The 12363-nt window shown below is 34.0% G+C and overlaps 1 protein-coding gene across 9 annotated transcripts in view; it reads left to right on the top strand.

Moving 5' to 3' along the window:
- PDS5B (PDS5 cohesin associated factor B) overlaps window positions 1-12363 on the top strand; it is a 183483-nt gene that overhangs the window by 133856 nt on the left and 37264 nt on the right. For all 9 annotated transcript variants that reach the window (XM_059041609.2, XM_067016965.1, XM_059041611.2 and 6 more), the window contains exon 21: window positions 2650-2808. In XM_059041609.2, coding sequence (XP_058897592.1) covers window positions 2650-2808 — 159 coding nt within the window. The remainder of the gene's footprint in view (window positions 1-2649; window positions 2809-12363) is intronic.

The raw sequence follows: 12363 nt of genomic DNA on the forward strand, positions 1-12363 counted from the left end.
CTGAAATGTGGGGTTCTATAAATCCATACTAATTTGTAATGTAAGGTAAATAAGTTTAAGTTTGTCCTTAAATAACTGACATAATTTTATGTCAGATTAAAATGTACCTTTTCCCTTGCAGAGCATTTGGTCCACATCAAAAGGTCCTTGATATTTTGGTGCTCTCCAAAATGTCTGTGGGCATATTTGGTCCATGATAAATGGCTTTGGACAGGACCAAATATGAACAAATATCAGGGACGTTTGTGTGTAGACCAAGTGTCTTATGGATGTATTGGTTGGATAGGATCAAATGTCTACTGACCATCTTTTCAATATGTATTTTATATTATTTTTTCTGTACTTGGAATTACTATTACCCTTTCTAAGCATTGCAATTTCATTACAAGCTATTATAATCAGGAGCTATTATAATAGTATTCTTCCTGCACATAGAAGCTAAGCAGAAAATCTATAAAATCCTAACTTAGAATTTTAGTTTAGGAGCTTTGAATGAAGTCAAAACAATTTGGAAATTATGCTGAAACTAACCCACCATAAATACTTAGACTTGTTATCTCTGTTTTAGAAATATTTATCCTAATTTTGTCATATTTTCATATATTATGTTAAAGACCTAAAGGAGGAAAAAAGTTTTATTTATTAAACAGCATCTTTGCTATAGATAGCAAATAGTAATATATTTTAAATTTGGGGGTGGAAATACTTTCTATAGTCTTTTTTTTAATAAAAGGATGACTTCAATGAACTCATGTTGATTTCTAGAAAGCTTTTGTTTTTCTTGAATAATCTCCTTTTTGTTCCTTCCAATGATGATGATGAGGAGGATAATGCTGATAATAACTTGAATTTTTAGGGTACTTTTATTTTCATTTTTGATATCTGTTACTTATCTTTATGAGAACCTAACCGGTAATCCTTCTACTATGAGATACAAGATAGGCTGGCTTTCTGAGAAAAGGTTTCATAAAGACATATGGCCTTTATGAGGTTACTGTTAATCCAGGGACTGGCCATTTATTTTGCTTTTTCTGAAATGATTTTATTATCTTACTGTGGAAAATTGTCACACATTATAATGAATTGAAAAAAGTACACTATCAAGTATTTGTTTATAATGTAAACAACAAGTTATCACTTAGATGTGCAATGGAGGTACTGAGGGAGGTCATCGAGAATAGCAACAAGTAAACTCATTTAAATATACTTTTGACTAAACGAAACCTCTCATATTGCCCCAGTGTGTTGGGAAGAACAGTTTTGTGTTGTTTTTCAAGCCTAGAATTCTTGGTGTTCAGTTTAAGAGAATAGGGCATCAATTCTTCATTAAAATGTGTCATTAAAATTTTTAGTAGATAATATATTCACTTACTTCAAAATCAAAAGATACAAAACAAATATCCAGTAGTAAATACTAAAGAGTAAAGGATTTTTCTCTTTTGCTTCACCCCCGTATCCCCAGCCACCCAGTTTCTTAGAGGCAGCCAATGTTACCAGTTTCTAATGTACTTTTCTGGAGAGATTTTATTCATATGCAAGTAATATAAATACACAAAATACACACATATTTTGTCCCTTCCCCCTCTCCTTATGCCAATGATAGTATACTGTAGTCACTCTTCTGATTTTCCTATTTAAAAAGTTTAATGACATATTTTAGATATCAATTTATGTGAGTATATAAGGAGCCTTATTCTTTTGTCATGGCAAAATTAATATTAATGGCTGGGTTTCCTATTAGAATAATAAAAATAATTTTATTAGTTATGGTACTTAATATTTGATGCTATAAAAATCCACAAAAATCCATGTGACTATACATAATAAAACTTATTTCTTGGTCCTGAAAAATGTCTAATTGGGTGCTTTGATTGTATTCTAATCAGTGGCTTAGGCACACAGACCCTTTTTGACTAGTGGCTTCTCTTTGAGTCCCACTGGATCCTTGGTATTAAGACAGCCATCGAGGGCTTCCCTGGTAGTGCAGTGGTTGAGAGTCCACCTGCCAATGCAGGGGACACGGGTTCGTGCCCCGGTCCGGGAAGATCCCACATGCCGCGGAGCAGCTGGGCCCGTGAGCCATGGCCGCTGAGCCTGCGCGTCCGGAGCCTGTGCTCCACAATGGGGGAGGCCACAACAGTGAGAGGCCCGCGTACAGCAAAAAAAAAAAAAAAAAAAAAAAAAAAAAAGACAAGCCAGTGAGTAAAGAGAGAGAATGTGGAGAAGATACATTACTCATATCTGCCTCAGCACAGGCATGGCATACCTCACTTTCATTCCCATTCTGGTAACCAGAACTTACTCACCTAACTGCACATATAGGCCTTCTTGAATGGAAGTGGATATTGGTGAGCCTTAGCAGTCTCTAACATACTTATATATGTGGTCATATAATACATGATACATAATATGATTCTTCATGCTGAAATGTTCTTTACCTAACCTCTGAAATATAACTTGGGCAAAACTGAAAATATTTAAATATGATGCCTTCTACATAAATAACCTATAAAAGTTTAAATGTAAGCTTGAGCTACTACTTAAACCATGTATTGGAACTTTTGTAGTTTTTAAAATTTGAAGGTGAAATATGTGAACAGCTTATTTGCATGTTTATGGAGTTGATCATTTTCCTTTCCTCGTTTTCAGCCTCTGCATAAGAGCCTGGATCCAAGCAACCTGGAACATCTCATAACACCACTGGTTACTATTGGTCATATTGCTCTCCTTGCACCAGATCAGTTTGCTGCTCCTTTGAAGTCTTTGGTAGCTACTTTCATTGTGAAAGATCTTCTCATGAATGATCGGGTAATTTTTATTTTTTAGTTGTGTGTTCTTCATAATGCTATCTTCTAAAATTTTATATGCAGCCAAGAGAGAATTGAAATGATTTAAGTAACACTTCAATTTGGCTGACTTATTTTAGGTTTTCCTATCTTTTTAACATGCTGTATCTCCATTGTAAGTGGAACAACATTGAAACATCTCTTTAGTTGAGCATAGGACCATGACCTGGAATACTTTCCTTCATAAATACAAAATATCACCTGATTCTGTCTATTTCAACTTTATAGGGGTTTGATTTTTATAATGACATCTTTTTAAAAAATGTGAAGACTGATAGGTTAGTTTATAGTATGGTTATTATGATCGTAGTTGTTGCATTTCATACATACAAGAGAGAATTAAAAGAGCCTTGGAAGAAAACATTGGGAAAGAAATAGTGATTTTCTCTGTCTCCAGTTTGTGAGTATTTGGGGTAGGGCATGGCATGTTTGAGTCTTGGAGAATTGACCCCTTACAGTTACGTGGAGTTTTATGCACGTCTTTGTGTTTTTAGATATATGCGCATATGTGTGAAAAGAAAACCTTAAAACTAGGATTTTCAGAATGGTAAATGAGCATTGGCTTTAGTTTTAAGTCACTAGCTGCATTAGCCCCCTAACAAGAGAGTAGGCCTGTCCTTTTGAAGCTTTGAAGCCAAGCAGTGACTTCTCTCTGGCTATGAAAGTTCTAGATAGCATCTTCTTCCAATAGAAGATTGTTTTCTGAGTTGAAAATCTGTTGTTTAGCATAGCCACGTTAATTAATGATCTTAGCTAGATGTTCTGGAAAACTTGCTGCAGCTTTTGCATCAGTACTTGCTGCTTCACCTTTTACTTCTATGTCATAGAGATGGCTTCTTTCCTTAAATATTATGAACCAACCTCTGCTAGCCTGAGATTTTTCCTCTCCTAGCCTCAGATTTTTCCTCTGCAGCCTCCTCACCTCACCAAGTCTTCACAGAATTGAAAAGAGTTAGGGCCTTGCTCTGAATTAGGCTTTGCCTTAAGGGAATGTTGGGCTGGTTTGATCTCCTCTACAGCCCACTGAAACTTTCTCCATATCAGTAGTAAGGGTGTTTTGCTTTCTTATCATTACATGTTCACTGGATAGCACTTTTAATTTCCTTCAAGAACTTTTCCTTTGCATTCACAACTTGGCTAACTGGCACAAGTGGTGTAACTTGCATCTGATTGCAGCTTTTGACATGCCTTTATCACTAAGCTTGACCATTTCTAGCTTCTGATTTAAAGTGAGAGATGTGCAATGCTTCCTTTCACTTGAACACTTTATAGAGGCATTGTAGGGTTATTAATTGGCCTAATTTCAGCATTGTTGTGTCTCAGGGAATAGGGTGGCCTGAGGGAGAGGGACAGAGATGGGGGAATGGCCAGTCTGTAGAGCAGTCAGAACATACACGTTTACTAATTAAGTTGGCTGTGTTAATGTGGGAGTGGTTCATGGCACCTCAGAACAATTACAATTGTATCATTAGATTGCTGATCACTTACCACCATAACAAATGTAAAAATAATGAAATCATTTGGAATATTGCAAGAATTATGAAAATGTGACACAGAGACTTGAAGTGAGCAAATGCTGTTGGAAAAACAGCACCGATGGACTTGCTTGACACAAACCTTCAATTTGTAAAAAATGCAGTATCTGTGAGACCTAATGAAACAGTTTTTGTCTGTATACAAAAAGTATGTCAGACAGCTGGGTCACAGTAAAAAAAAATATTGTATATTTAGAGTGTAATTAGAACTACAGCAAGAGAGGAAAGAGAATATGAAACAGAAATAGTATTTGAAGTGATAATGCCAGAAAGTTTTTCAAAATTTATGAAAGACGTCAAAGCTATACATTCAAGATCAGGTAGAAGCCCCAAGTAGGATAAATATAACACAAAGCACACCCAGATACATCATAGTAAAACTGGTACCAATCAAAATAGAAAAGATTAAAAGCATTCACAGCAAAAAGACAAAAAACCTTCAAAGGGACAAGACTGTCACTTGACTTCAAAAGAAAAGATAAGAAAATGGAAGATAATGGAATAATACCTTCAGATTATCAAGTGGAAGAAATGTACCAATCTAGAATTCTAAACCTGGAGAAAATATCCTTTAAAAAGCGAAGGCAAAATATAGACATTTTCAGACAAACAAAAACTGAAAGAGTTCATTAGCAGTTATCCCAGCTAAAAGAATTTCTACTTCAATTCTTTGGGTAGAAAGCAAGTTATCACAGAGACAAAACAGTGAAAAATGAGAGAAAGAGGAAAATATGTTGGTAAATCTAAATAAATATTAACTGCATAAAATTAGAACAGGAATGGTCCTGTGTGAACAAGAGCACAGTAAGCATCAGAGTATAAAGGGAGTTGACATATTTTAAGTTTTCTTAGAATACTGAACCTACTACTGTTCTGAAAGTTTAAGACAGAATAATTGAAATTGGCCTTCAATAAGGCCAGGGCTTCCCTGGTGGCGCAGTGGTTGGGAATCTGCCTGCCGATGCAGGGGACACGGGTTCGTGCCCTGGTCCAGGAGGATCCCACATGCCGTGGAGCGGCTGGGCCCGTGAGCCATGGCCGCTGAGCCTGCGTGTCCAGAGCCTGTGCTCCGCAACGGGAGGGGCCACAACAGTGAGAGGCCTGTGTACCGCAAAAAAATAATAATAATAATAAGGCCACTACTCTCTAGGACAACTACTAAAAGGATAGGAAAATATAAAATGAATAAGCCAGTAAAGAGGGAAATGGAATAAAAATATTTAACCAAAAATAAGGCGAGAAGAAGATGAAAATGAACACAGAACTGATAGAACAAACTGAAAAAACATCAGGTGGCAAATTTTTATTTTATTTTTTTGGGCCAATTTTTAAAAAATTAATTATTTATTTTTGGCTGCCTTGGGTCTGTTGCTGCGTGTGGGCTTTCTTTAGTTGTGGCGAGTGGGGGCACTCTTCATTGCAGTGCGCGGGCTTCTCATTGTGGTGGCTTCTCTTGTTGCAGAGCATGGGCTGTAGGCATGCGGGCTCTAGAGCGCAGTTTTAGTAGTTGTGGCACATGGGCTTAGTTGCTCTGTGGCATGTGGGATCGTCCTGGACCAGGGCTCGAACCCGTGTCCCCTGCATTGGCAGGTGGATTCTTAACCACTGGACTACCAGGGAAGTTCCTCAGGTGGCAATTAACCCTAATCACTATTTACATAACATGTAAGCAGAATATACTAATTAAATACAAAGTTGACAGAAAGTGTGTTAGAACTGGGTTGTGTACAGTTCTATATATGACATTTAGAAGTCTTCATGTCTTCTATTAGTTACTGTTACTCTGTCTTTTCCCCCTGAGATTGGGAATGGGATAAAAATATCCACTATCACCACTTGTTTTGTTTTGAAGGTTCTGTCTATTCTAGGAGGAAGAAAGAGAAATAAAAACCATTAAGAATGAAGGGAAAAAAAAAAGCTGTTATTACTATGAATAGAGAAAACCTAAAAGAATGCAACAGTTAATAGAATTAAAAATTGTCTTTAACAAGGTCCCTGGATTCAAAGTCCGTATAGAAAAGAAGTGACTTTATATTTCTATGCCAATAATAAACAATTAGAAAATAAATATTAAAAATTATATTTACAGTAACATCAAAAACCATTAAATGCCTAGGAATATATTTAAGAAAGGTAAGCAATACCTCTACACAGATGTTTAAAAGCATTCCTCAGTGGAGTTAAAGGCCATCTAAGGTATATACCGTCTTCATGAAATGAAAAGGTCAGGATTATAATACCATGGAATGGGAAGGTAATACTATAATGATGAAAATTATCTGCAGATTTACAGCTCAATACAACATGTATCAAAATTCTAGCAAGATGTGTGTGTATATGTTGGGGTAGAGTGGTATAGGGAGAAGAGACAAGCTGATTGTAAAATTTCAATAGAAATGCAAAAGGCATAGGCAAAATCATCTTGAAGAAGATGATGATGATGAAGACATTTAAAGACATTTGGAGGACTTGAGCTACTAGATATCATACCTTGTTACAATAATTAAGAAAGTATGAAACATAATAGATTATACATATGATTTAGAACAAAAGTAATAGTAAAATCCTGGAGAATTTCCTAATATTGGATTTGGCAGTGTATCCCTACATGAGAAATAAAAAGCACAAACACCAAAAAAATAAAAACCAAAAACAGATAAATTATACTTCATCAAAATGTAAAACTTCTGTGCATCAAAGGGCATTATCAAGAAAGTGAAACCATCAACAAAATGAAGAGGAAACCCACTGAGACAAAATACTTGCAAATCATGTATCTGATAAGGGGTTAATATTATCCATATTATATAAATGACATACAATTCAATAGCAAAAAAACAATTTGATTAAAAAATAGGCAGAGACATTTTTCCAAAGAAGATAAACAAATCATCAACAATTATATAAAAGGTGCTCAACATCAGTAATAACAGGGAAATGCAAATCAAAACCACAGTAAGATACGACCTCACTCCTGTTAGATTGGCTAATATAAAAAAAGACAGATAACAAATGTTGGTGAGGATGTGGGAATATAAATTATTGGTGGTGGGAATGTAAATTGATGTAGCCACCATGAAAAACAGTATGGAGGATCTTTCAAAAATTAAAAAAAGGAAAAAAAAGTTATAAACAGAAGTACCATGTGATCCAGTAATTTCACTTCTGAGTATTTATCTGAAGGAAATGTGAATACTAACTCAAAAAGATATCTGCACCCCCATGTTCATTGTATCATTATTTACAATAACCAAGACATAGAATCAACCTAAATGTCCATCTATTGGATGAATGGATAAAGAAAAAGTGGTGTATATATACAATGTAATATTATTCAGCCATAAAAAAGAAGAAAAAATCTTGCCATTTGTGACAACACTGATGGACCTTGAGGGCATTATGCTAAGTGATATAGACAGAGAAAGATAAATACTGTGTGATCCTTCTTACACACGGAATCAAATCTAAAAAACACCAAATAACAACAACAACAACAACAAAACCCCCCAAACTCATAGATACACAGAACAGATTGATAGTTGTCAGGGGCAGGGGATGGCTGATGTGCAAAATGGGTAAAGGGAGTCTTCTAAAGGCACAAACTTCCAGTTATAAAATAAATAAGTCAAGGAATGTAATGTACAGCATGGTGACTATAGTTATTAATACTGTATGGTATATTTGAAAGTTTCTGCTGCAAGCGTAGATTTGAAAAGTTCTCATCACAGGAAAAAGAAATTGTAACTGTGTGGTGATGGGTGAAAACTAGGCTTATTATGGTGATCATTTCATAGTATATGGAAATATTGAATCATTGTACATCTGGAACTAATACGTTATTTGCCAATTATATCTCCTTTTTTAAAAAAAGTTATCAATTTGAAAAAAAAGTGAAAAGTGAGCCTACAGAATTGGAGAAAACATTTGCAAATCATATATCTGATAAGAGACTTATCTAGACTCTATAAAAGAATGATTACAACTCAACAAAAAGACAATTTTTTTAAATGGGCAAAAGACCCAAATAGTCATTACTATTAATAGTTGCTATTGTAATAGCTTTTTCTTTTTATATTTTTGTATTGTTTTGTATTTTGTAAGGTATGTTCATTGTTTTTTTAGACATGATGCTATCGCACATTTAATAGACCATGTTATAGTGTAAACATAACTTTTCTATGCACCGGGAAACCAAAAAATTTGTGTAACTCATTTCATTTCAACATTTGCTTTCTTGTGGTTGTTTGGAACCATACCTGCAGTATCTCAGAGGTATACCTGTTTCAGCCTGCTCATGCTTCAGTTTTGTTTTCTTCTGACCCATCTTTGAATTTACTCATTCTCTCCGGATTTGTCTAATCTTATGTTAAACCTATAAATATGAATTCTTAATTGCAGTTTTAATATATTTTTATTCTGTAATTTCCTTTAGTTTTTAAATATAGTTTTGAGTTCCCTGCCAAAATTCTTTTTCTTATCATTTAATCCTTGAACATCTTTAATTATGTTAAAGTTTATGTGTGTTAGCCTCAATATCTGCATCTCCAGGGGCTCTTTTTCTCTTGTCTGTTTTTCACTTGATTTTTGGTCAAGTCTTATCTTGCACACATGTTATTTTTGATTGAGCTGTAGACTTTGTGAACAAAAAATTGTAGAGATAATTTGAGGCTCTGGATGATTTTATAATTCTTCCAAACAGGATTTATTTTTGCTTCTGACAGGCAGTTGAGCTACTACTGTCAGATCACATTCATTCAGTCAAGACTGAAGTGATTGGAAGCTAGGCTTCAGTTTTTGCCCAGGCTCATTCTTTTTCTGGTCACTTTTATGTCTAGGATGTTTTTATTTGTGATCCCCTCACAAGTCTAGGGTGTTTAACAAGGACTCTACTCTTTATTGAACTAAGAATTCCACTTTATTTTCCTTCTACCTCTGTGACAGTGATGAAAACATTGCTCAACCTTTTAACCCTTTTTCACTTTCAGAATCAGCCATCATTTATATAAGAAAAGCAATTTTAGTGCCAGACTCAAATCTCTTGATTATTCTCCTCTTTTGAAACTTTGCCTGCAAAGATTCAACACCCATGAATTGTTAGCACCTGGTTTTATTATTCTCCAAACTTTTCTTCCTGTTTCTTTCCTGCCCCAGGTAACCACTTTGTTGAATTTTGGTTTATTATTCCCTAACTAAAACAAAACACCATTTTACCATATATTTATCTCTGAACATGTACTTGTTTAATTTTGCTTGTTCTTGAAGTTTATAAGAGTTATTTTATATCATATATATTATTGGGTGACTTGATATTATCATTATGGATATGTTTCTTAGAATAACCCTTGTTGTCAAGTCTAGCTGTAGTTCATTCATTCATGACTCTGTATTATATCACTGTGTGAAATATCTCTTATTCTCCTAATGGACATTTGGAGTTTTTCCATTTCTTTCCTCTTTTGAACAGTGCTCCTGTGAATTTCTTATAGAGGCCTTCTGATGCATATGAGCACAAATTTCTCCAGGTTACATTCACAAGAGTGATATAGTGATGAACATCAGTTTGTACACATATTTAACTTTTCACTTTTTAGCTGAATTATTTTTGAAGATGGTTGTTAAAACTTATTTTCCTCTCAGCAGTGTATAATATAACACACATTATCGTCAGATTTCTTAATTTTTGCCCATCTAATTAGTTATAACACAGTGTCTCAGTATAGTCTTAATTTGCATTTCCCTGGTTACTAAAAAAGTTTATATGTCTAGTCATCATTCATGTTGCCTCCATTCTGAAATTCCTTTTCTTTTCTTTTGCATTTTTTTCGTGGGTTGTTTGTCTTTTTCTCATAGGTAATCTTTACACACACTAGTATTTTTTCAGGTACATGTTGAAGTATGTTCATAAAATGCATAAAATCTCATTTATGGTGTGTCTTTTTACTCCATTGTGTCCTTTGAACAAAAGTTATTAATTTTAATTTAACTACATTTATCATTCTTTTCTCTTGTAGTTAATACTTTTATATCTTGTTTAAGAAATCATTTCCTATGCCATTGTCATAAAAATAGTCTCCCATATGTTCTAAATGTTTTAAAGTTTTCTTTTCACACATAAAATTTTTATTCCATCTGGAATTAATTTGTTTGCTTTTTCTTGTATGCGTTGACTTAAGGATTCCATTTTTTTCTACTGTCCATTAGGGTAACCAACTTTCCCAGCAGAATTTATGGAATGATCTCTCCTTCTTCCAGTCATCTGCAGTGCTAACATTTATATCATACACAGCCTCTATTCTTTCCCATTGCTTTGTTTGCTCATCTACAATGTGTCTTTCATTAAAGTTTTATAATTTTCTCTGTAAAGAAAATTTAAATATTTCTCCTATACAACATGTTAGGTATTTCAGTTTTTAAAATTATTTTGTTTTGTGGTGGATTTGGGGAATTATTTTGTAGTTTTTAATCTCATATCATCTTGTCTTTCTAAACTCTTTTCTCTTTACTTTTCATCATAATTATGAGAAAGGCCAGTTTTGATTTTTTTATCCTTAAATAGTTTATCTCTATGTATTTTTTTATATTTCTATATGAATTTCCTGTACTTACCTTTTTTCATCTGTCAGTTTTTGAAAGAGGTATGTTCAAGTCTACTGCTGTGATGATGAAGTTTTCAATGTTCTTTTTTTTAAAAATCATTTTTGTTTTGGTTTGTTTTTATATTATACTGCTAGTTTTACAGATGCTCATGAATTTTATATCTTATGATGTAAGATTAAAGAAAAGTACATCAATATCCTTTTTACATTAGTATCCAATATAAATCCATATCCCGTTGAAATGCTTTTAGATCTTGACTAGTGTATTTGTCCATTAGTTTTAGATTTTTTCTGTCTGGTTGTTTTGTATCTGTTGTGGTTTCATTTATTATTTTTGAACCTATTGGTCTTACTTAAGATAACGTTTTTGTTTGAACCTGTCTATTGGTCTTACTTATGATAACTTTTTTATTTTCTGTTTGTAATAGTTTATGCTGATTGAATTTTCTTGTGAATTAAATATTTTAGTGGAGTGCATCTTTGAATAATTTGTTCAAAATGGCTCGTAATTTGGAAGCTTTCTCTCTGATTTCTGAAAATGTTTTCCTCCTCATTCTTGAAGATTAGAATTCTATTTTTCAAGTCACTTGGCTAACAGAAAATTCAGAATATTGTTTTTTGGCATATAAAGAAATCTGAAGTTGATATGGTTCTTGTTTCTTTTTTGGTAGGTTCCTCCATGCAAGCTTTGAGATTTTTTGGATATTGTTAGTTCAGAAATTTCATCAGTATGTTTCTAATGAGATCCTCATTTCATTTTTTTCACTTCACACTTTGAAGGCATTTCTTAGCTGAAGAATTAATTCTTAAGCTGTTTGTAAACAGCTCTGTGTGTTTGGGGAGTTTGCCTTCTGGGTGTTTGAGCTACCTATCCTGTTGCCAAAGGGTTACCTGAGGTGCTCTTTGATTTCTGTTTCCAACTGGAAATTACTCATGTCAGGTTGAGGTAAAAATGGGATCTCCAGTATTCCAAGATTGGGTTCAGCTCTTTTGTCACCTTATTTAATTTCCTGGCTGCTACTATAAATTCACATTTCTTAATACCTTCAGTTTATCATCTCAGGGTTATACTATGATTGTGCTGAAAAAAAAAAAAAAAAGACTTTTTGGAGGGTGTTTCCTTCTGTGTTTTTCTGGAGTTGTAAGCCCTCTTACCTCTGTTAATTTTTTTTTACTGTAAATTTTGTTTTTTGAAATTTTTCTTTGGTTTTGCTTTTTTGGGGGGCCCCTTTTGTTTTCCGGCCCAGCTAACTGGTGTGTGTTTACGTGCATGTGCGTGTGTGTGTGTTTGTTGCCATTTTGGTGGGATATAAGTAGGAAGACACTAATGTATGTTTTCTGTTACTTCTGCAAACCTTTATAATTGTTCCTTGCTCAAGATTTTTT

This window comes from Kogia breviceps, chromosome 16 (assembly GCF_026419965.1).
Source record: "Kogia breviceps isolate mKogBre1 chromosome 16, mKogBre1 haplotype 1, whole genome shotgun sequence".
In the NCBI taxonomy this organism is placed as follows: domain Eukaryota; kingdom Metazoa; phylum Chordata; class Mammalia; order Artiodactyla; family Physeteridae; genus Kogia; species Kogia breviceps.